Source organism: Corythoichthys intestinalis, chromosome 3 (assembly GCF_030265065.1).
Source record: "Corythoichthys intestinalis isolate RoL2023-P3 chromosome 3, ASM3026506v1, whole genome shotgun sequence".
In the NCBI taxonomy this organism is placed as follows: Eukaryota; Metazoa; Chordata; class Actinopteri; order Syngnathiformes; family Syngnathidae; genus Corythoichthys; species Corythoichthys intestinalis.
The window spans coordinates 56,226,573-56,252,051 of record NC_080397.1 but is presented as its reverse complement, the minus strand read 5'-3'; the positions used below and the strand labels follow the sequence as shown (position 1 = coordinate 56,252,051).

Below are 25,479 nucleotides of genomic sequence, written 5' to 3'. Positions count from 1 at the left end.
TTAATCAAAAAACTATTTTTAATCAAAGAAAAAATTTGTAAAAAAAAATTTTTTTTTTTTTAAATATATATTTTTTATTTGAAATATATATTTTTTTAATTGAATGTCACTTTTTTTTTTGAAAAGCATAAAGTTTTAAACTCTTTTTTTTACAAAGAGGAAAAAGTTTTGAACACACTTTTTTTTTTTTTTTTTAAGTGGGAAAAGTTTTGAAGGCGCTTTTTTTCGAATGAATCATTTTGACACAAAGATTCAACTTCAACGCTAGTTCCGGTGTGTTTGAGTGGCAGATGATTATGCCAATAGCATGAAAGTATGAAGCAAGAATAATGACCACCAGGCCTCCATCCAGCCATCGGAGTCTCCTGGAGTCCAAGCCGAATATAAGGCACCAATAAGGGGGTGTCATACATAAAAATTTTTCATTGAAATGATTTTTCTATTGAAAAAATATATTTTTTTCTTTGAAGCAACTTAATTTTTGATTGAATAATAAAGACACAAATGTCCTAGCCAAAATGTGGTCCAAACACCAAATTACATGACTTCAATCAAAAATTGTGTATCAATCAAAAAAAACTTGGCTTAAATAAAAAAAAAAAAAAATTCAATCAAACAAAAATAGTTTTCAAATATATTTTTTTGAGTTTCAAATTTATTTTTGCATTTAAACACATTTTTTTGGATTGAAGTGACGTTTTCTTCCATTGAAAATATATATGGCGGAAAACACAGACAAGACTGAAAAAGCAGTTTCTGCTCTTGCACCCCTCTTTAAAAGAAACTGCTGTATTTTAAGATAAAACAACTGTTGCGTTTGATAGAACAATATGTCTATATGCTGCCATAGCAGATTCATGACACATGAAGCCCCCGAAATATTTTTAATTTGTCCGTTTTACCCTGAAAACCCCCGTTTACAGACGTCGCGCAACCGCTATTGTTTTAACCCAGCCATAAAACGAAGGTAATTAATCGTATTTATTATTCAAAATGTCTGTCGTTTTTAGTTTAGAATCATTCATTGATGTCTCATATTTCGGTTTAAAAAAAAAAAAAAAAAACACTTTGAAAAATTATTCACTCACTTATTTTAAACTTTTAAACAAATTATGTCACAATGAAAAACATGGCATCTGTAAAAAAGTCACGGATATTTACCTCATAACTATCGCTTAATTGTATTTTTTTGGTACTGTCGCATTTTCTCCGATATGTTAGATGATAAATAATTGATCCAAACAAAAAAAAGTTGAAAAAAAACTTTTAAAATGGTAAATACCTGTATATGTAAAATGAAATCTCGACCATTCCTTGATGTCTGCGATTTCTGCATCGCAACCCTTGTTATATTACCATGTTTCACCCATAAAATCACCCAAATATCCAGCTGTGGCCATTCATAGCTGTGTCTTGACACTCAGTGATACATGCTACATGGAGTTTTCGGTTCGAAACAAAGTAAGTACGCGATAATATCTAGTTAAAGTCATGACGTCTGTAATTCTGTTCTCGCGTGCTCTCACTTCCAGATAAGGTTTTGCTGTTTAAAAAATATTTATAAAAAAAAAAAAAATGGCCAGCTCAAAATTTTTCTTCCCCTAGAAAATTGAGATTTTAAGCTTTCCAATGGTGTATCACAAATGCTTATCAGACAATTTTGAAAGTTGGCTAAATTGGGGGTCTCAGAGCGGAACTTCAAGTCACCTGAGTGTTTTCCGCCATATTTTGATTGAAGCAACTTTTTATTTCATTGAAGCAACTTTTTTGGGGATTGAATAATAAAGACACAAGTCTACCTCCATAGTTGAGCGGGGCATGTGCGTTAATTGCGTCAAATATTTTAACGTGATTAATTTTAAAAATTAATCAACACCCGTTAACGCGATAATTTTGACAGCCCTAGAGAAAAGATATTATCCCCTGATTGATTATATTGTGTTGGAGTAATACAAACAGTAAATATGAGAAAATATACTATTCCCTTCAAACTGCAGAATTTTTTACTGTTGGAAAATTGCTTGTCTAATTCCTGATCACTGTCACAGTGCCCTTAAGCAAGGCATCAGCTACATAATTGCAAGTGTTGCAATTTATGTTCATGCCTTTTACAGTGACATTTTCTTTGCATGTCTTAATTTATATTTTTGAGAGATCCACCTATAGAGGAAAATAAAATGACAATTTATATGGGAACTTTTATCGAACTTTTGGGTACGCTAAACGCTCTTCAACTCCAAAGCTGTAGGTGGTAGCAAAGCGCTTTCGTCACTTGTGAGCAACTCCTACCATTGGAAGTGAAGAAGAAGAAGAACAGAGGCGTGGCTTTGAAGGCCAGGAGGAAAAGCAAGTTTAGATCGTAAGGTAAGCACATTCCACAACTACGAATGCATTATGTCGGCTAGCTACAATTACAACTTCCCAAAGTGCATTAGACGTCCCCGTACATGTTGAAATAACAACAGAAAATGCCAGTCATTATCCTCTAACCGCTCGTCAATAAAGCTAACCTTCGTTGTGAAGCTATTGCTATTTGATAAACAATGTCCAACTATGCTAACGCCAGCTAACGTGTTAGCCTAAAAATACATGCGTGCATCAATGTACGCCCCATGTCGGATGTATAAACAGTTATACCTAGAATAATATCGTTTTTTTGAGCTTCACGTGGAATCTGGGAACAAACCTCATCGACTGGTCCACGTACCAGTCATGTGGTCCAGTTCCATGAACCACAACAATACTTTCCCTCCAATTCCTTCGCAAAACCACTTAAACCACAAATCCTGGATAGGGAACGGCAGTCTCTTGAGCTACAGTAAACTAACATTAATGTTTAATTTTGCTTTTTTTCCCCCCTCCAACAGGACTTGAACTATTGGAGTAACAATCTGGTCATCGAGAGGCTAGTGGAGTAATCATGGCCTACTCGAACTACAGCAACTTGAGCAGAGCTCAACTTACCTTTGAATACCTGCATACAAACTCGTAAGTGCAGCCTCACCATTTCGCATTGGAAATATTTCAAAACAAAAACAGTCACTCTGTTTAGACTGCATGGAATGTCATGCGGTATTCACATTGGCATTCATCAGTGATTCCCAACCGCTGCAGTGGGAATCATTATATTTGTTCATGATTCTATGCCATTATCCAATAGTGACACGCACAAAATCTATGAATTGGTTTTGCACGTCATAACATAACGCCTGACAAGCCTGAATGATTAAAGAGCATACGACACCAGAAAAAAAGTCTTAAATGGCATTATTATGTGAATTAGAATCATATTTTGAGACGATTCGACTATATACAACAATTTAGCAAAGCGCAGATGACGAGAAATTAGTCTTTTAATCTGCCGGTTAGCCACGCCTACAATTATAGGGCTTTAGCGTCCCCAACAGGTGGATGACGTCAGCGGTAGACTAGGCTCATCGGTTTTACTATTCAGCCCATTGAGGGGGAATTGTTCAGAACGAGGAAAACGAGACGAAGAGAGCTGCAAAATGTCATTGTTTCAGTCTCTCTACTCCCAATATTTTTACAGGATATTCTTTTTATCCAAGTATTTTCCCCAATAGCTATATAAATGGCTTGAGAAGGACCAGTCAGCCCGTCGAGGGGGAACTATTCACAAAGAGGAAAACGCGACGAAGAGAGCGGCAAAATGTCATTGTTTCTGTCTCTTCAATATTTTTACAGGATATTCTTTTTATCCAAGTATTTTTCCCCAATAGCTATATAAATGGCTTGAGAAGGACCAGTCAGCCCGTCGAGGGGGAACTATTCACAATGAGGAAAACGCGACGAAGAGAGCGGCAAAATGTCATTGTTTCTGTCTCTTTACTTCAATATTTTTACAGGATATTCTTTTTACCCAAGTACTTTCCCCAATTGCTAAATAAATGGCATGGTCATGACAAATAACTTGTGCTAAATGGAATATAAAATAGTAAAAATCCATTTATTCAAGACGACATGGCAAAATTACTCCATAATGGTTAAAACAGTCGACTTTACCTTTACTGTCACACCTGCCGAACGATATTTTATGACACCTAAATTGGACATATGTCATTTCCCTTCCCCGGCTTCGGAGAATGTAAACAGACCAGAAGGAGTGACAGCCGACATGCTAACCCGAACCGAGGGATGTTTCAAAGTCTTCGAAGTGGAAAATCACACATAACTAGCCTGGATTATTTGACATGACGACCCGGTTGTCGAGTTTCTTTGCGGATCGGCAAACCGCCCGGCGGAGAGCAATTTACAGTTCGTTCCCTGGAGGAGGGTGGCTGGAATTGTTGTGTAGCTAACGTGCTAACAGCTAACTGCTAATGAGCGTGAGGATAGCTTTTTACATGCCTATCAATGATCAAACGTAAGTAGTCCTTTATTTAAAGGAATTTTATAGTGTTTACTTTGTAATCACTGTATTAGTATTTGACATAATACAAAACAAGATGTTTACTCACTTCCTTGTAAGTCCAATGGTCCCACAGTAAATATCCACGGTGAATGGGAACCTTTTGAAACTCCAAAAAGGCGCATACGCCTCTCCCGCATACAGAATGATTTTTCTGCAGCCGTTTGGCTGGCGTGATGCAAAAAATAAAAGTATTAATCCGCAAAATCAGCTGAATCCTTCGTCCTAATACACAACAGTACACTGTAGCGTGAAGAGGACGTCTTCTACCGTACACGTCACAGCGCCCTCCTCCTCAATGCGAGACCGAAGCCGGAAGTCACTCATTTTCCTGGCGCGGGATTCAAAAAACTAAATAAATATAGCGATCGCTTCCACACACATCCAAGCGGTCCATATCATTCAGGAGCATAAAATACCGCGTGTATTATGAAATAAACATGCTTTTTCGTGTCACAAGCACTTTAAATTCTCCTGTTTGTATGCAAAGCTGACGGGTCTTAAATCATGATTCTTATTGACGTCGACATGAAGGAGAATACTTTGTAGACCAGGGATCGGGAACATTTTTGGCTGAGAGAGCCATGGACACCACATATTTTTACATGTAGTTTTGTGAGAGCCATACAATATGTTTACAACTAAAAATACAAGTAATGTGTGCATTTTATGTAATTTCAACACTTTTAGAGTGCGTACGACAGGAGAAAAAAAATCTTAATAGCATTATTGTGTGAATTAGAATCATATTTTGAGATGATTCGACTATATACAACAATTTGGCAAAGCGCAGATTAGGCCTGAACGATATTGGAAAAAACTATTGCTGCGATTTTTGGGGGGTTTGCAATTTAATATTGCGATATTAAAAACATTTATATATTTATTTATTTTTAAAAGAAATTTTCACTAGATGACTTGAATAGCTGTTTGGAAAGACTTTGGATGACTCTCAATGACCAGTTTACAGTGATCCCCTGTTTTTCGCGGTTAATGGGGACCAGAACCCGCCGCGATAAGTGAAAAACCGCCAAGTTGCAATGGCGATGTTTAAACGATATATCGTTCAGGTTTAGCGCAGATGACGAGAAATTAGTGTTTTAATCCGCTGTCTAGTCACGCCTACCATTGTAGGGCTCTAGCGTCCCCAACAGGTGGATGACGTCAGCGGGAGAATGGTTTTATCTGATTTAGTATCCAGCCCATTGAGAGGGAATTATTCAGAACAAGGAAAATGCGACGAAGAGAGCCGCAAAATGTCATTGTTTCGGTCTCTGTACTCCAATATTTTTAAAGGATATTTTTTATATCGAAGTATTTTACCCAATTGCTAAATAAATGGTATGGTCATGACAAATAACAAGCTTGTGCTAAATGGAATATGAAATTTAAAAAATTAGGGCTGTCAAACGATTAAAATTTTTAATCGAGTTAATTACAGCTTAAAAATTAATTAATCGTAATTAATCGCAATTCAAACCATCTATAAAATATGCCATATTTTTCTGTAAATTATTGTTGTAATGGAAAGATAAGACACAAGATGGATATATACATTCAACATACGCTACGTAAGTACTGTATTTGTTTATTATAACAATAAATCAACGAGATAGCATTAGCAATATTAACATTCTGTTAAAGCAATCCATGGATATAAGACTTGTAAATCTTAAAAGATAAATGTTAGTACAAGTTATAGAAGTTTTATATTAAAACACGGTCCCAGGCTTCAACTGGGACCATTTGCTTTGGTCAGATGAGACCAAGATTGAGCTTTTTGGCAACAAACACTAAGTGGGTCTGGCGTGCCACAAAAGATGCACATGCTGAAAAGCACCTCATACCCACTGTGAAGTATGGGGGTGGATCTGTGATGCTGTGGGGCTGTTTCGCTTCCAAAGGCCATGGGAACCTTGTTAGGGTGCATGGCATCATGAATGCTTTGAAATACCAAGACATTTTAAATCAAAATCTGTTGCCCTCTGCCCGAAAGCTGAAGATGGGTCGTCACTGGGTCTTTCAGCAAGACAATGACCCTAAACATAAGGCCAAATCTACACAGAAATGGTTCACCAGACACAAAATCAAGCTCCTCTCATGGCCATCTCAGTCCCCAGACCTTGTTTTGTTGGCAAAAGGGGGTTGTACAAAGTATTAATACCAGGGGTGCTCATAATTGTGACACACATTATTTGATGTCAAATAATTATTTCTTTATGTGGGATTTTTTCCCCACTGAATATTTGAATTTTAGAAAATTATTAGAAGCTAAAGTGGTGCCAATAATTATGGGGGGCACTGTAGACACAACAATATGTATGTTTGCCACTTTCCCATTAAAATTACTGCGAACAGGCTTTCTAGTCGTCGGTGACCGTCACCGTTTCGCGCAGTGTGTAAAGGAGTATAATGACCCCTGTTTTTTTTTTTGTTTTTAAGTAATAATTAAAGATTTGTCTGCGAGCCAGATGCAACCGTCAAAAGAGCCAGAGCTGGCTCGTAAGCCATAGCTTCCCGACCCCTGGTGTAGTCATTCTGAATGATCATTTGATTGATTGAATAACTGAAGTGGTCTTTTTTTCTAGAACAACCCATGAGTTCTTGTTTGGGGCCTTGGCAGAGCTTGTGGACAATTCCAGGTATTTGTATTGATTTTTATATCTACAGGTAGTCCCGGGGTTACGAACAAGTTCCAGTCCTACGCTGGCGACATAAACTAAATTTCTGCATAAATCGGTATTAACCCATTAGGTACCCTTAAATACTACATGTAGCATGTATTATGCATAATATTTATGGAGTAAAAAATAAGATAGAAAGATATTACTTCCCTCTGGTAACACTGATCACATCATAGTTCTTCTTACAACCGGCATTATATTCTATTAATTTGTCACCGTCTATCTATGAACACACTGTTAAGAAATAAAATACAACAATGACAAAGAGCGTACAATAATGCTATAAAGTAAATGCATAGAGCAGTGGTTCTTAATAGGGTTGCTCCGATCATGTTTTTTTTGCTCCCGATCCGATCTTGATCGTTTTAGTTTGAGTATCTGCCGATCCCGATATTTCCCGATCCGATTGCTTTTTTTTTTTTTTTTTGCTCCCGATTTAGTTCCAATCATTCCCGATAATTTTTCCCGATCATATACATTTTGGCAATGCATTAAGAAAAAAATGAATAACCTTAATCTTAGTCTTAATCTTCTTTGCGTTGGGAAATAACATAGAAAAACATCAACTACTACCGTGCTTCCTCACATTGCGTCCCACGATATTTCTAATTGTTGAGATAGGGATTGTTAGGCTTTAGCCAATTAAAAAAAGGCTCCAAAGGCTGCCAAAATTCACTCTACTCATCTTACGCTGCCTTTTAGCTCTATGTATAGGTGAAACAGCGCCATTATATATTGAGCGCGACAATGCGTGAGTGGGTCGTGCAGCGCATGCGTTGATTGCGTTAAATATTTTAACGTGATTAATTTTTAAAAAATTAATTACCGCCGTTAACGTGATAAATTTGATAGCCCTACTTTAAGCCAAAACTAAAGACTCTGGATTAGTGTAAGACATTTTGTCTGTAACGTTAAATACAATTAGAAAACGATTTAATTAAAAAATATATATATATATTTAAAAAACAGGCATGTCCGATATTTTTTTGCCGATTCCGATACTTATAAAATGATGTGATCGGACCCGATCGATCGGGGCATCCTTAGTTCTTAACCTTGTTAAAGGTACCGAACATTTTACATGTGGATTCACCAAACCCTTCGGAATTATATAATAAAGCAATTTTTTTCAAATTCAAAACTGATATATCTAAGCTAGCAAGCTATTAATTTACCAAGTTCCCGTTAAAAATTCTTCTTATTTTGACAGCCTATTTTATAAACAGGTCACAATTTGAGACCACGTTGCCCATTGGTCTTTTGTATTCCCTAATACCAAGTGTGCGTCAACCTTCCACTGAGCAAACCAGTTCCTCCTCCCATCAGATCAAGGACTAGCAATTAAAAGAAATAGATTAAGCCTGTAACCCTTGTCTTTTGTTTAAAAAAAACATTTTTTTGCTGGTGAATTAAATTTGAGCTGTAAATTTACTTGGCCTTAACTCATTCACTCCCAGCCATTTTCACCGATGCAACCCGGCCGTTTTACTGGATTTTGACCTATTTTGCAAGGCCCACAGAAAATTCTGTTCTATTGCTATATAAACATGGAACCCACCAAAAGAAAGATGAAACTCTTCTTTCAGCAGGAAAAAAAAATGTTAGTTCATATCTTTTTCCATTCTTTAGAAATCAGCATTAGAAAATAGCTTAGTTTGAGCAATTTTCCAATTTCTGATGAAATAACAGAGAAATAGAACGTTTTGTAAAAGCATGCATTTCAAACATAACTTGACTTTAACACAGCTATTTTTTGCTTTGTGACATCCCAAACATCTGAATAATGTTTTTAATTCTACAAAATAACATAAACAACAAGACAAATACAGCTTTTGATAGCAAAGTAACAATATATTTACACATAACTTTAACTATTGACCTGAGAGATGACGCTGTTGTGGCCGTGACAGCCGGGGTAAACTTTTCCCTCATCGCCGCCTCTCATCAAGATGGTATTTTTTTGAGTCTTTCTTTTGTGGTGACCACTGCCTCGTGGCGGAGTTCGCCTGGGGAACTTGTGTTCCTGAGGGGGGGAACTGGTTTGGTTGTGCTCGTTTCCGGCTGAGTCGCGGTTCACCGGAGGGTGTGGGGGGACACGAGCAGCTGAGCACGGACTCAACGACATCGTCCGCCGCACGGGTGATCCCGGTCGTTCTGCTCGGTCGTCCAGCGCCTGGCATCCCGGGCGTCCTCCCGGTTCTTCCGCTCGGTCGCCCGCCGCCTGGCATTCTGGACGTCCATTCGATCGCCTTCCCCCGGCACCCCGGCTGTTCGCTCCGTTGAATCGGGTTGTGGGTCTTACCAAATGCGCTACTCCCCTCCAGTAGCCATTTTTATTGCTTTAAAATTGTTTTTCGGCATTGTGCTTTGGAGCTATGTTCCATCACAACTTAGAGATGTCGCTTGCGAAAAAAAACGTAAAAGACGTATAAATACATCTTTGGGACACTGAAACAAAAATAGATCGTATTTATACGTTTTGGGAGCAAATCAGTTAAAATACCCAACCTTTGCAGTATATTGTTTTCGGGTCAAGATTGACCCGTTTTTAAGTTTGGGATGTCAAAAGTACAAATGATTTTTGTGTACGAAAATCTGAAAACGGGTCAATTCTGACCCCAACACAATACGAGGTGTAAATTGGACTCAAACCAGTCCAAAACCTTGTCGAAAAAGCCACTTTGCCTAGATTTAATCGGCGTACAAAAATAGGGCTCTGCATTTCTTTACTTTCGCCAAACCCCATAGACTTATTCACTGAACCCCTGGGGTTCAATCGAACACAGGTTAAGAACCACTGGAAGAGAGACATATTTGCTGACAAAAACTTACCTAAAGGGCTGCACAATAGTACCGAGGGAAATAAGGTCCAAATGAATTCAACAAGGAAAACGGCAGCTATTAGTGGCACCGGTCCAGCTGTGAAAACGTATGCTGCTCAATAAGCTAGCGGGCTAATACCGAGTTAACAGGGGTGGGGTGGGGCATCATCGAGCCCGCCCCATTTACCGTTTCTCTGCCTTCTTGAAATGTTAACTGGCGTTCACCCCAGCGTGAAAGCTACGTTTGAAACTAACAGAAAATATTGCTGGTGTGATGTCAAACAAGTCCGAGTGTAACAAAGGAAAGCGGACCGCACATATACTTTAGTATAATGAAGTACCAGATATGCATACAATAACTGGAGATCAACCATTTAGATTACTTAGACCGAATAAAAAATGACAATTAATATACTGTACTTACTATCAATGCTGAGAGGTGACGGACAAAAAGAAATAAAGATGGGGGGAAAATGACTGGAGAAAAAACGGCTAACGAGACACGCTTTGTTAAGTCAATCACGTAAGTCGGGTATTTCGTAACCCGGGGACTGCCTGTATTATGAAGACCTAAAGATCACTGTTTGTTAATTAAACAAGGCTTTTCCTTTCACAGGGATGCCAATGCCACACGAATAGACATTTACACAGGTAATTGTGTTGATTCAATACAGTAAAGTGTGCACTTTGCATCTAACCTAACTTCATAATTTGTTAACAGAGAAAAGGTCAGAGCTACGGGGCGGCTACATGCTATGTTTTCTTGATGATGGCATTGGAATGGAACCAAGTAAGTAGCATCAACGACCTTCCTTGAAGGTTAAACATTGTTGTGTATGTGAGATCAGTTCCAGTCTAGGCATGTGCCGGTTTGAGGTTTTGACTGTATGATAACCTTTAGCAAATATACTGCGGTTTCACAGTATTACGGTATTGTAATTATAGCTAAAAAATGTGTTATTTTGAGATGTATGGGTTTAAAAAAAAAAAACTTTTTTTTAGTCAATGGGATTTTTTTCATTTTTCACAACATATTTGCGAATTTGGAACATCAACATGAATATAATGTTAAAATAGATAAATAACAAAAATAAATAACTGAAGTATTTTAAATAAGATTGAAATATAACTTACTCGGGCTGCAGCTATCGAATATTTTAGTAATCGACTGAAAATTCTATCGATTAATCGAGGAATCGGATAAAACAAATATATTTTTAGGTGAAGAGCAATTATAAATATACATGAGAAAATAAGACATTTCATCCAATCTTGAACCATTTTCAGTCAATCAATGTCTTTATTTTCGATGTATATTGTTGAAAACAGCCAACAATTGCATCTCAGATGTAACTAGAATAAAAAAAGACTGTCACTGCTTTCACTCAAAAAACCTTTAGATCTTATTAAAAAAAAAAATTATATATATATATATATATATATATATATATATATATATATATATATATATATATATATATATATTAGGGCTGCGGCTATCGAATATTTTAGTAATCGAGTAATCGACTGAAAATTCTATCGATTAATCGAGTAATCGGATAAAACAAATATATTTTTAGGTGAACAGCAATTATAAATATACATGAGAAAACAAGACATTTCATCTAATCTTGAACCATTTTCAGTCAATCAATGTCTTTATTTTCGATGTATATTGTTGAAAATAGCCAACAATTGCATCTCAGATGTAACTAGAATTTAAAAAAAAAGACTTATTCACTGCTTTCACTCAAAAAACTTTTAGATCTTAAAAAAAAAAAAAAAAATCTTACCTAAAAAGGGTTACGCTTGATAACACACATCACTTAAAAGTTAGGATTTTTTCCCACGTGTTTCAATTGAATTTCTCTTTGTGTCAAGCCATTTTTAAGTTCTAGTTAAGTTTTAAGTTAGTCTAAACTGTAAGTCCTGATAGGATTTTGAGTTTTTGCAGTGTTCAAAATAAATGTATGATACAGGCTGTATTGGAGCACATTAGGGACCAGTGCTACTTGGTGTTTAATCCAGCAATGACTACTGAGCTAAAATTGATAGTTAGCATGATTGAGTTTTTATTTTACACCCTCATCACTCCACAACGCTATGTTATGTTAAAGTCTGTATGTAAGACACGTTAGCCACGCATCGAAAGTGGTCATAATTAATAGAAACCTAGCCCTCCGTAGGGCTAACGTTATTTGAGCTAGTAGCGACAGTAACGTTAATCTTATTTATTAGCGCTTAGCGCTCTTTATTAGCGCTTAGCGCTCTACTGCTTTAAGATGGCGGATGTTTACTAACGCTGCCCAGACGCGGTCGAGTCTGTCATTTTGCATCTAGTTCAACATACATGTGATCTCTATGAGACGCATCAGACGGTACCTGTTACCAACGTAACATTGTGCGGGCTAGTATTTAGCAACGTTGGCGTCGTTTGTGGCGGCTGTTGGCTGCAGTAAGTTTTTTTTTTTTTTCCCCTTCTTCCTCTCCGCACGTGACAGCGCGTTGTCCCGCATTGAAAGTAGTCCGAGCAAAACGTAATGCTTAGAGCTGTCAAAATAAACGATTACTCGAGGTGAATAAAATTACTCGGATCAGTTTTTAAACTCGAGTTACTCGAGTTGCTCGAGTACTCGTTTCAGCTCTAATATATATAATATATATATATATATATGTGAGTGTGTGTATATAAAATGCCGTTACGCTTGATAACACTCATCACTTAAAAGTTAGGATTTTTTCCCACGTGTTTCAATTGAATTTGTATGTTCAAGCCATTTTTAAGTTCTAGTTAAGTTTTAAGTTAGTCTAAACTGTAAGTCCTGATAGGATTTTGAGTTTTTGCAGTGTTCAAAATAAATGTATGATACAGGCTGTATTGGAGCACATTAGGGACCAGTGCTACTTGGTGTTTTATCCAGCAATGACTACTGAGCTAAAATTGATAGTTAGCATGATTGAGTTTTTATTTTACACCCTCATCACTCCACAACGCTATGTTATGTTAAAGTCTGTATGTAAGACACGTTAGCCACGCATCGAAAGTGGTCATAATTAATAGAAACCTAGCCCTCCGTAGGGCTAACGTTATTTGAGCTAGTGACAGTAAGGTTAATCTTATTTATTAGCGCTTAGCGCTCTACTGCTTTAAGATGGCGGCTGTTTACTAACGCTGCCCAGACGCGGCCGAGTCTGTCATTGCGCATGTAGTTCAACATACATGTGATCTCTATGAGACTCTTCAGACGTTACCTGCTACCAACGTAGCATCGTGCGGGCTAGTATTTAGCAACGTCGGCGTCGTTTGTGGCGGCTGCAGTAAGTTTGTTTTTTTTGTTTTGTTTTTTTTTTTTGCTTCTTCCTCTACGCACGTGACATCAGCACGTTGTCCCGCATTGAAAGTAGTCCGAGCAAAACGTGATGCTTAGAGCTGTCAAAATAAACGATTACTCGAGGTGAATAAAATTACTCAGATCAGTTTTTAAACTCGAGTTGCTTGAGTATTCGTTTCAGCTCTATAGCTTACAGACTAAACCCACAGCTAAAGTTGCTAAAGCTCAACATTAGCACAAGAACAAAAAAAAAATAGAACTGCAATTTGATCATCAATTTGATCATATAAATGTAAAACACATATTATTGGAGAGCAAGATACAGAGTGCGTGTATGACTCGTATCTTTATTTACACATTATACACACCCACACCCTTTCTCAACACAAAGTCACCTGAGAGAAGAAAAAAAAACACCACAGGCTGTATTATGAAAATGTGATTGTGAACAGATGTTTACAGTGGCGGAAGACTTTTCAAAAATAGGCGTAGAGAGGAAACTAGTTAGCCATATTGGCATGCTAACTAGCCATGTTATCTGTCTCGTCAAAAAGCTTACGCTATCGTATTTGTTTTACTATCGCTAGACACACTAAACAGGCTGGAGTGAACTACTGTAGTAGCTGCTGGGTTACGTTCAGGGGTTAATTTGAGCCGGAACGTGCCAGAACAAGTTCCGGCACCTCTTGATTGTGGCCTCCCTGTGTTCCGGGACTGATTTTGGCAGATCCGGCACCCCTCGTGTATAGAAAATAATAATAATATTAAAAAGTTTTTTTTTTAAATGTATTGTAATAACCCTGAATGGGGGGAAGAAGAAGAGTCTTTGATGGCTTTCTCCACTTTATTGTGGCAACAATAAGAAAACGATAAAATAACAGCGGACTGCTGCCACATTCGACCGCTAACTTTTGCCTCTCGCCAGTCTCCCCCTCGCTTCATACTGCCTCACAGCTCTCCACTCCCAGCGTCTCTTAAATCGACTGTGCATAATTACGGACATTACGCTGTAAAATGAAATAATATTCTTAAATTCATTTACAGTACAAATTCCAAGAATTACATGTTGTTTATAAAAAAAAAATTAGCGCCATTTAAAAGAGTCGGAGATTTGTTGATACACTGAAAAGCTGGACCAACAAATCACTCAAGGAGGTTGGTGGCCAGATAAAATTGGATATACAGTGCCCTCCATAATTATTGGCACCCCTGGTTAAGATGTGTTTTTAGCTTCTAATATATATATATATTTTTTTTAATTCAAATGATATCGGACCTTAATGGAAAAAAAAGAGAAAAATCCAACCTTCAATACAAGTGCATTCATTCAGTGGTGAAAAATCCCACATAAAGAAATAGTAATTTGACATCAAATAATGTGTGTCACAATTATTAGCACCCCTGGTGTTAATACTTTGTACAACCCCCTTTTGCCAACAAAACAAGGTCTGGGGACTGAGATGGCAATGGGAGGAGCTTGATTTTGTCTGGTGAACCATTTCTATGTAGATTTGGCCATTTGTTTAGGGTCATTGTCTTGCTGAAAGACCCAGTGACGACCCATCTTCAGCTTTCGGGCAGAGGGTAACAGATTTTGATTTAAAATGTCCTGGTATTTCAAAGCATTCATGATGCCATGCACCCTAACAAGGTTCCCAGGGCCTTTGGAAGCAAAACAGCATCACTGACCCAACCCCATATTTCACAGTGGGTATGAGGTGCTTTTCAGCATGCGCATCTTTTGTGGCACGCCAGACCCACTTCGTGTTTGTTGCCAAAAAGCTCAATCTTGGTCTCATCTGACCAAAGCACACAGTCCCAGGCTTAAACTGGACAAGACAATGACCCTAACATATGGCCAAATCTACACAGAAATGGTTCACCAGACACAAAATCAAGCTTGTGAAACATTACAGGAGAGGATTAGGTGCTGTTTTGTTGGCAAAAGGGGGTTGTGCAAAGTATTAACACCAGGGGTGCTAATAATTGTGACACACATTATTTGATGTCAAATAATTATTTCTTTATGTGGGATTTTTTCCCCACTGAATAAATGCACTTGTATTGAAGGTTGAATTTTTCCTCTTTTTTTTTCCATTAAGGTCCCATATTATTTGAAAAAAAAAAATATTAGAAGCTAAAAAACACATCTTAACCAGTGGTGCCAATAATTATGGAGGGCACTGTACATGTGGCTGTCAACAGTATTCCCATTGCAAGTGCTGAATGTGAGCGCGGATTTTCTCAAATGAACTTGATTTGCACTCCGAACCGTGCGTCTCTGCTCACATCCACCATACCATATTTACTCTCCCAAAATGTTGTTGGACTTCCACTGGCTAAATTCAATCCAGTCCCGTACGTGGGGTAGTGGGTGGCCAAAGGACACAGAATTGCCACTGATACACGCAGTAAAACCCGAAACATAGAGGCGAGGAGAATCCGGACATGCTCGCGGTGTGGAATGTTTTGGAATATGGTAATCATACTTAATAGGCCACCGTGCCAATCTTTTAAGCAATAGTTCACGAAATGCTGTTGTTGAACGTCAGTCATTAGTGGTACGAGAGTGCTGTGTACGCTGTACTCGAGTACCACCAATGACGTTAAACGACAGCATCAAGTGTACTATTGCGATTATATAACAGACCACCACATTTAAATCAGCCTAAAATGTGTTCATAAATATGATAGGGTAAATAATTTTGTAAACCACAGACTCAAGGCACGAATATAACGGCACAGTGATACATTTGGGAATGAGGCCCTAGCCATGTATTAATCATCTAGCCATGGTATATCGATTAATACACGGCAACTGACCAATCAGAGAGATTCCTCAAACCCACCCGTTATTTTAATAAATAATGGAAGATTTGTGTTATTTATTGTGATTTCTGATTTTTACAAGTTAGACCTGTTGAGAAACTAATTGCTGACTGTGTACTTTAAGCCCCACCTGTGGTTATGTAGGCAATTACCCATGCTGTGCAGAGTATAGCCTAAATAATTGTAAATTGTTGTCATAACATTTATACGACAGATATTATCTGAAATTGAAGCTTGTAAGTCCCACAGCATGTCAAGTGTGCATTTGCGTGTTGTTTCAGCACAATTTTCTGCGTGTGTTCCGGGACCTGTGACCGTCTCGTCATTCCTGCGCTGTCATATGTACTTTGTGTTCCGGCACCTTATGATTTACAAATTAAGCACTGGTTACGTTCATGACAGCGTTGACTTACCATAAAATTTGAGTTGAGTGAAAGATGATGGTTGTGTAAATGTGAAATCAGGTTGCAGGTTCTGCTGTCCTTCCTCCTCTAAGCCGCGGCATTTTGTTTCTATTCGGTAGCCGAAGTACTCCCATACTAGCGACTTTGTCTTTTTCGGGAGGGGAAAAAGCTCAGGTGTAGTGTCACCGACAGACACAGGACAGAGCAACAACCGGAGGGGGAGAGATGAGCGCTGCTGCTCCAAGCCACGGATTTCTCACTGCATTTTTGGGACATAAACAATAGCTAATACCGTAATACAGTATGACGTAAAATTTTAGTGGTTTTGAAACCGTGAAGTTTTCATACCACATTAAACCATGAAACCGGTAACCGGCACATTCCTCTTCTAGGCAGGTTTCCACATTCCTTATTGTGTTGAAACCTCTTTTTTGTTTGTTTTTTAGGTGAGGCAACCCACGTGATCCAATTTGGAAAGTCAAGCAAACGATCCCCTGACTCCACACAAATAGGCCAATACGGAAATGGACTGAAATCGTAAGAACCTTCTTTAGTGATGAAACTGTGCATGATAGGTAGACTATATTTGTCATTGTGGTACGCACAAGTGTATACAGAACAAAATGTTGTCGTTATTCATGTCTTGACAAGGTTCCCACGTATGTGTCTATTGATAGGGGATCCATGCGAATTGGGAAAGACTTCATCTTGTTTACAAAGAAGGGCAACAGTCTTACTTGCCTTTTTTTATCAAGAACTTTCCATGAAGAAGAAGGTCTCGATGAGGTCAGGCTTATGAATTTCATTTCACTTTTCAGGGATTCAAATCTGAACAGAATATCCGTAGTATGGATTTGCATTATATTTGAATTCCTGAAGTTTCATTTTAATTTTGTATGATTTTTTTTCCCCACCCTGACCTTTAAATTTATTTTGAATCCTTTATTATTTCGTGTCCCCAGGTAATCGTGCCTCTCCCGTCCTGGAATTTGCAAACTAAACAGCCGGTGACGTCTGACCCAGAGAAGTATGCCGTTGAGACAGAGCTGATATTTAAATACTCACCATTTAAAACTGAACAAGAGTTGATGGAGCAGTTCAGCAAAATAGAAAGTGCAAGCGGTTAGTAAATGCTTCTATCTGTGTGTGTAAAAATAACCTTCATCTGCCTGATAAATGTCGAGTATGTTTTGTCGAGTTTGTTGTTGTTTGTTCAGAGACATTTCTTTTCACTGTATATTGTACGTGTAGATGTTTAAAACATTTGATATTTTTATGTTATGTTCGTCCATGCAAAAATGACACTAGGAAAGTAGAAGCGTATTTGTTCCTATGTTAGCTTAGACTTGAGCTGAACTCACGGACAATTTTCAGAGATCTTCATTGAAGGTTCCCTTTTTGTTTTTTTGATGCCCAGAATGTTTTTTTTCCTCTACAAAATATTGTAGTTGGTCTTTTACACCTAGCTCTGCAGACAGGCAGAATCCCATTATTTTGGTCCGGTGTATCAAATTTAAATATGGGAGAACTCTTCCCGCTGATTGGCTTTTGGTGCGATCTCTATGTGTAAGGTATGCCGCACAATGCACAAGCCGAAAGCTTAAATAAAAGACACCCCACCCCCGTGATGATATAAAATCTACCGTCCCTTATCACCCACATAGGCTAGGTTCAGACCGCAGGTCTTAATGCACAATTCAAATTGTTGTCATATCTGATTTTTTTTGCTTTCAAATTACTACACATGCTGGCTCTATGTCATTCTAGGGTGATTATATTTTGATTTCCAAAAAGCAGACACAAATAAGTAGAGCTGGGAATCTTTGGGCACCTAGCGATCGACTACGATTACGATTCAGAGGCTCCGATTCGATTATATAAAACGATTTTTGATGCACCCCCCATATATTTTAATGTTTTGTACATTAGTTCCAAAATTGTTTAAAAATCCTCTCAGGCTAAACCAAACTACTATTTCAGTATCAAGTTAACCCTTTAAGGTCTGGGCCTATTTTGTCTGATTTTGCATGCCTTTGAAGTTGCCTTTATATTTCAAAGACAGAATTGTTTACGATGGCCTGGTTTGGTCCCTTTTTTTGTGACACCTTGAACTTCATTTCCAAACTGTTGTTTCCTTCACTGACCAATTATAAATCATAATTTTGGGCCCAAAAAGACCAAAAATTCCAAAATCGTTTTGTCAAAATTTTTAATATTGATGTCCAATTGACAACCAAACATGCGTAACGAACCGTTTTGAAACTTTGTAATATTTATTCAACATATGAACATTCAACCAAAAAAATTTAGAATAAATAGTCTTTTATTTGACAATTCAACATAAACAACAGGTATAGCCATAGGCGTTTTTTGCATTTATACATGCTCTAGTCAAAACAGGTTATATACAGCAGACCAAACAGTGAAGAACAGTGAAAAAATATACCATCTAACACAAAAAGTGTTTAGAGGCCATCTCTTTATGAGTTTAGGTATTGCGGCCCATCACCTGATGAAAACTATGTACACACAATCAAGCTTCTTGAACACACATTTATATACACAAATTGAGAAGACTGATTGTGGGAAAAAAAATATATATATAACATTGGGGGGAAAAGTATTTTCAAAAATATTTACAATAAACAAGTTAAATTTTTTTCAGGCATGCCACTCCGAAAAGCAGTTTCGTCCTGGAATTAGACACAGGGCTACATCACAGCCCACACTTCCATGGGGTGTCGGTCCTCTTTCCACCCTTCCATTTTCATTTCACTTTACTTTCATTGTCACTATAAATGTACATGAAACAAAAGTCAGTATTTATGAAAATAATAAAGTATAAAATAAAAATATATACAGCAATAAATAATAATGGAAATCTATATGTATGACAATAGAAAGAATACCGTAGCTGAATATGTGCTACATCCCTAATCTTCATATAGAAAGAAGACCACAAATTATACTTTGATCTGATATGCACATTTTATTATTACATACACAAACACGCACTTATATTGCATCAAAATTAACTTTGTCTTGCAATATCAAAAGAAACTTTTACAGCATTAAAAAAAAAAAAAAAAAAGTGAGTTGGCTTACCTCTGCTCGTCGATGGCGTCACCCACGTGTTCAAATCCGTCACTATCTTCACTCGAGGACTCTTCCGAAGAAGACGATGATGACGAATTTGGACCACCCTCTCCCTCAAGTTGATCAAAAAGCACAATTGCTTGCGCTAAATTTAGTTTTCCGTTCATCCTCAAAGTCACACAAAGTCGCTCGCCCGCTTGCTTGATTCAAACGGCCGTCGCTCGCCCGTCGCTGCGTCAGAACACTCCTGCCTCTCGTTCGGTGGAACCTCGCACGGCAGTTATATTTATAAAAAAAAAAAAACACATTTTGTGCTTCCACTGTGACTTCGAAAGGGTTCGTTTGATTTGTGTTTTTTTCATGGAGCTTCCGTTTTGAAAAAGGACAAGAAATGATGGAAATATAGACATAAACAAATGATCCATGCAGCGTTTTAATGTTTTTTTGAGAGGACAATAAAACTATAAAACTTAAATGACAATATCTCACGTTTTAGTTGGTCGATTGACTTCAAATAACAACGAGAGTAAACCGCAACTTCCGCACTTTAAAACGAGACCAACCAACGGCATGTGGGTGACGTAATTAAGACGCGAGGGTGCTTCAAAGACGACGTGCGCTGAGGACGCGCCGGCGCGTCCTTCGACTCTCAAGGGTTAATATATAGCAGTAAACAAATATACAAAAATAACAGTAAATAAAAAAACTCCAGTCCCCGTTCTGTATCAGCAGCTTTAAACTGCATTCAATTAATTTAATGTTGTGAATTAACAGTTAAAGTTGTTGAAATTGCTCCCGTTATTCCATAATTTCCCTTCTGTCTACTTTTGTTGAAGTTTTAAAATTATTTCATCATTTAAAGATAGATTCAAGACAAGATTTTGCCGATTTATATTATTTTATTTATATTTATTTTATTTTAGATAAAAAGTTCATTAGGTTCGCTACAACAGAGCCCTCTACTGCTTTAAGATGGCGGCTGTTTACTTAAGCTGGAAAGTCAGTCATTTCGCATCTCTTTTAACTAATACAAGTTCTAACTCCGACGTCGTCTGTCATTTTGCATCTAGTTCTACATACAGTGGGGAGAACAAGTATTTGATACACTGCCAATGGGTTTTCCCATTGGCAGTTCTCCCCACTGTATATATGATATCTACTGTAGCCGTATGTTTGTAGCAACTAGCAACTGGGCGTTGTTTGTAGCGGCTGTCAGCCGCAGTCAGGTGTGATTGTTTTTTTTTTTTTTTTGTCTAGCGGCATGAGTTGAACATATTTACTCTCGGTCCATTCCTCATTGCGTCCCAAAGACCGCGCTGACTGTGTTTTACTTCCGCTTTACCTGGTATAATTCAATAATCGGAATTTAGATATTTGTGAATCGTTCTCGAATCTTCCACGGCCGAATCGCGAATAATTTAGGAATCGGAAATTTCGCACGCCTCTACAAATAAGACATAAATAATCCCTGTTTATTTCTGATAGTCAAAGTTTATACGGATTGATGGAACGCATGCACTGACTGTATGTGTGTGGGTCATGCATGCGTGCCCTGTATTTGCTCCGATTCTTGACCATGTTGGCTTGTCTTTTTCTCCCTTTTTATTTTAATCTGACCGGCCAATTTGAAAAAGTCAATTTAAAACTAGGGAGAGAGAGAACGTGACATTTTTCAGAGGATGGGAATCGGGTGAAAAGGATAGGATTTATTTATTTATTGTCATCATCATCGGTATCATTGACAGTTACAAAATGTGATATGATCAACCCGAAGAAAGAAAAAAAAGGAAGAGAGACAAGGGCTGTCGGGAGAAGCAAATGCTTATCAAGACCCGTCCCCTGCAGCCAAGGACGCACAATCAAAACATGGTAGAATAGGCATTGTACATTGCATAATATGAGTCTTTTTTTTTTAATGTCTTCACATGAATTTTCTTCCCAAAACTTATTTCGTGAAGGTGTTGGCCGGGCATGGGCGTTGGTTAGATATAGGTCGCATTGTTGAAAAAAATTCTAACAAAAAAGTCTAGCAACTCCATTGTATACAGCTGTTACAGTTCAGATCAGCTAGCGGCATGCACAGTTAATGTTCTGCATTTACTACGGGGCTTATTTTTAGGGCATGCAATGTTGTGACTTTTTCTTTGTCCCTGACATTCCTATCATTTATTTGTTGTGGGAACACTATGTTGTGTCTGTGTGTGTGGCAGTACCTGTAGTGTTATTGTTTTGCGGTTATTCATGGTAGCGATTCAAAATGCTGTCCTTGTATGTCCTTTTGAAGGCAGCCAGTGATTTCATGCTGGACATTGCTGGGTCAATGGCATTTCAGAGGCGAGCGTCAATGTTAATAACCGAAAGTGATTTTAAGGTTGTTTACTTATCGCAAAGTTAGAACTATCTGCTCCCTCTCAAGTCATAATTGAATTCCCTCACTTGGAGTCAAGTTTGTAGGTTAGACGGGAGACAATTTGAGTGGGCCTTGTACATCATTTGAACAGTTTTGAAGTGTATCAAATCATAAAATTTTAAAAGCTTGGATTTGATGTAGAGCTCATTTGTGTGTGATCTGAATGGCGCGTTATGGATGATCCGAATCGCTTTCTTTTGAAGGATCAGTAGAGGATGGAGATGTACTTTGTGTTTTTTTTCCTCATCATGCTTGTACGGCCTCACTCTCCCTCCAGCTGATTTTCGTGGTCGGCAGTGCACTGCAAGTTTTGCTTGTTAAAGTTAACGATGTTTGACAGGTGTTGAAGCTTTGATCTTGCTAGAGAAGCTTGGCAGCGCTACCTTCAAGGACGCCGAATGTGTCAACCATCGTCTAGCTCAGTCATGTCCAAAGTCCGGCCCGGGGGCCAAATGCGGCCCGTGGTCAAATTTCATCCGGCCCCCAGCCTCAGTCGTGAAATCAATAACGTCTGGCCCGCACACAGACTTAATAAATTGGTCAGCAGTACTGATACCAGCATACAATGTAGCTTGCACACTAAATGCTGCTCCTCATTTACCCACTAAAAGGCAGCAGCACTCTAAGCTACATTACCCCGTATGACCCTTTACTCCCAATTTTCTAAAATGGCGACAATCAACAAAAAAAAAAAAAAGAAAGTTGACTGCGCCGGCCGACCCTTCAAGGATAGAAAATTGTACTATTTCTTCACTAAAATATGCAACAACTGTGTCTGCCTCATTTGCAAAGAGACAGTCGCTGTTTTTAGAGATTTCAACGTGAGACGATATTACCAAACAAGACACGCCGACATCTACAACAAGATTACAGGGAAGATGCGTACAGAGAAATTGTAGCAACTTGAAGCTAGTTTAATTTTACAGCAGCAGTATTTCGCAAGAGCCCGAGAGTCGAAGGAGAACGCCACAAAGGCTAGTTGCAAAATTGTTGAAACTATTAATTCATTTTTTTTTTTAAAAAGTGGTGCTGCAACGATTAATCGATTAACTCGAGTATTTGATTAGAAAAAAATATTCGAACTAAATTTTGTTGCTTCGAGTATTCGTTTAATTGAAGTGGCATTGTAATGGTTGATTTTAAAAGTGTTTGCATTTAATTTTACTGATGAGGGTGGATACAATGCCCTCTGGTCTGCCTCTTTTCACATGGCTGAATCCAACTGCTCCCTGTTAAGACCAACATAAGCAAAGTTTTTGTTTGAGCGAATGTTTTTTAATGCATTCTTAATTTAGTTTGTAGGTATATTTAGCCGTTTTTTGTGCGAATATGTGTCTGAACCACTTGTTAAGAGCATTGTAAAAAAAAAAAAAAAAAAAATTTAGCATTTTATAGCATTTAAGCTAGCAGACTTTTTCTATCCAAGTTAACCAATTGTTCTTTTGTTGTACACAGATCCCCATTTAAAAACAAAAAAATTATATCGTTTAAGGCTCAGCTCAGGTGTTTTAATTTTTCATGTTCCTTATCCGATTACTCGATTATTCGAACAAACTAGTCCATCGATTAATCGACTACTAAAATATTCGATAGCTGCAGCCCGATATAAAGCAAATGTGACACACAAAACGGGTTGCTATAATTTGCTTAAATATATTGTTCTACGTAAAGGACGTCAGCCAAGGTCGCCCCCCCAAATTTTTACCGCACCAAATCTGGCCCCCTTTGCAAAAAGTTTGGACACCCCTGGTCTAGCTTGTTAAACATTAGTGTGCTGTGGCAACTCATTGTGTGTGTGTGCGCGCGTCTGTTTTCAACAGTGAGCGGATTTGACTGGACTCACTCAGTGAAGCATTTATTATAGACAAGCATTTTTCTATGTTATTCTTGTCTAAAAATAATTCACATTGTGAAGGCGGCATGCAGCCACATTCTGGGAAAATTTGGCCCAGATCGGGTTTTAACCACTTACGAAAGTGACCTGGATCTGATTTGAAATTGTCCACTTTTATGCCACTTGTCCCGTTTAGACCGTCAAGTTAATGCCACACTTGCGGCGAAAAAACACAAAAAAATCGGATTTGTGCATTAAGACCTGTGGTATTAACCTAGTAATAGTTTGTCATTAACCAAGATGTGTGCATGATTTTGTGATTGTAACTTTTGTGTTATGTATCAAGGTACCCTGGTGATTATCTATAATCTGAAGTTGATGGACAACAGAGAACCAGAGTTGGACGTGGAGACAGATCACCAGGACATACTAATGGCTGGAATGGTTGCTGAAGGAGTGTGAGTCCAGTGTCATTGTAGTTTACGGTAATCTTATTAGAAAAGCAGTGCAGCGGTGCATATGGCTTATATGACTGCCTCAAACGCAGAAGATTGTAGGATCGTGTCCAGGTTCATGCTATTCTGTATAAATTTGGCATTTTCTCCGGGAACTGGCTGGCTTCTTCCCGCATTTCCAAGAGATGCATGAATTTTTGACTTAAAAAATCAATTCATAAATGTTAGGGGTAAAGGATCGATCGTGTCCGATCAAGTCATTTTCAAAGTATCGGAATCGGCAAAAAAATATCGGACATGCCTTTTTTAAATATATTTATATTTTTTAATTAAATCGTTTTCTATTTGTATTTAACGTTACAGACAAAATGTCTTACACTCATCCAGAGTCTTTAGTTTTGACTTAAAGTAGGGCTATCAAATTTATCGCGTTAACGGCGGTAATTAATTTTTTAAAAATTAATCACGTAAAATTATTTAACGCAATTAACGCATGTGCTGCACGACCCACTCACGCATTGTCGCGTTCAATATATAATAGCGCCGTTTTACGTACATATAGAGCGAAAAGATAACGTAAAATGAGTAGAGTGAATTTAGGCAGTCTTTGGAGCCTTTTATAATAGGTTAAAGCCTTAAAATCCCTCTCTCCACAATTAGAAATATTGTGGAATGCAATGTGGGGAAGAAAGGTAGTAGTTGATCTTTTTCTTAACACCCTGTTATTTCCGAACGCAGAGAAGATTTATCAATTGGTGCCACTACGCAGAGCCATGGTTGCACTTCGCATCATGCATTTGGGCATGGCTACAGTATCATTTACTGAAAGCTCAACAAATACACTAGATGGAAATATTTAGTCACAATATACAAAGTCACATTTATCCTTTAAGAATTACAAGTCTTTCTATCCGTGGATCCCTCTCACAGAAAGAATGTTAATAATGTAAATGCCATCTTGAGGATTTATTGTCATAATAAACAAATACAGTAGTTATGTACTGTATGTTGAATGTATATATTCGTCCGAGTTTTATTCATTTTTTTCTTAATGCATTGCCAAAATGTATATGATCGGGAAAAATAATCGGGAATGATTGAAATTGAATCGGGAGCAAAAAAAAGCAATTGGATCGGGAAATATCGGGATCGGCAGATACTCAACTAAAACAATCGGAATCTGA

General features: G+C 37.9%; 1 protein-coding gene across 3 annotated transcripts in view; it reads left to right on the top strand.

Annotated features, from left to right (window-relative positions):
- Positions 1-2,267: 2,267 nt before the first annotated feature.
- LOC130913235 (ATPase MORC2-like) overlaps positions 2,268-25,479 on the top strand; it is a 57,962-nt gene continuing 34,750 nt past the window's right edge. For all 3 annotated transcript variants that reach the window (XM_057831685.1, XM_057831686.1, XM_057831684.1), the window contains exons 1-9: positions 2,268-2,364; positions 2,868-2,988; positions 7,018-7,071; positions 10,552-10,586; positions 10,657-10,725; positions 16,947-17,037; positions 17,178-17,286; positions 17,463-17,622; positions 24,187-24,298. In XM_057831685.1, coding sequence (XP_057687668.1) covers positions 2,921-2,988; positions 7,018-7,071; positions 10,552-10,586; positions 10,657-10,725; positions 16,947-17,037; positions 17,178-17,286; positions 17,463-17,622; positions 24,187-24,298 — 698 coding nt within the window. In that variant the 5' untranslated portion in view covers positions 2,268-2,364; positions 2,868-2,920. The remainder of the gene's footprint in view (positions 2,365-2,867; positions 2,989-7,017; positions 7,072-10,551; positions 10,587-10,656; positions 10,726-16,946; positions 17,038-17,177; positions 17,287-17,462; positions 17,623-24,186; positions 24,299-25,479) is intronic.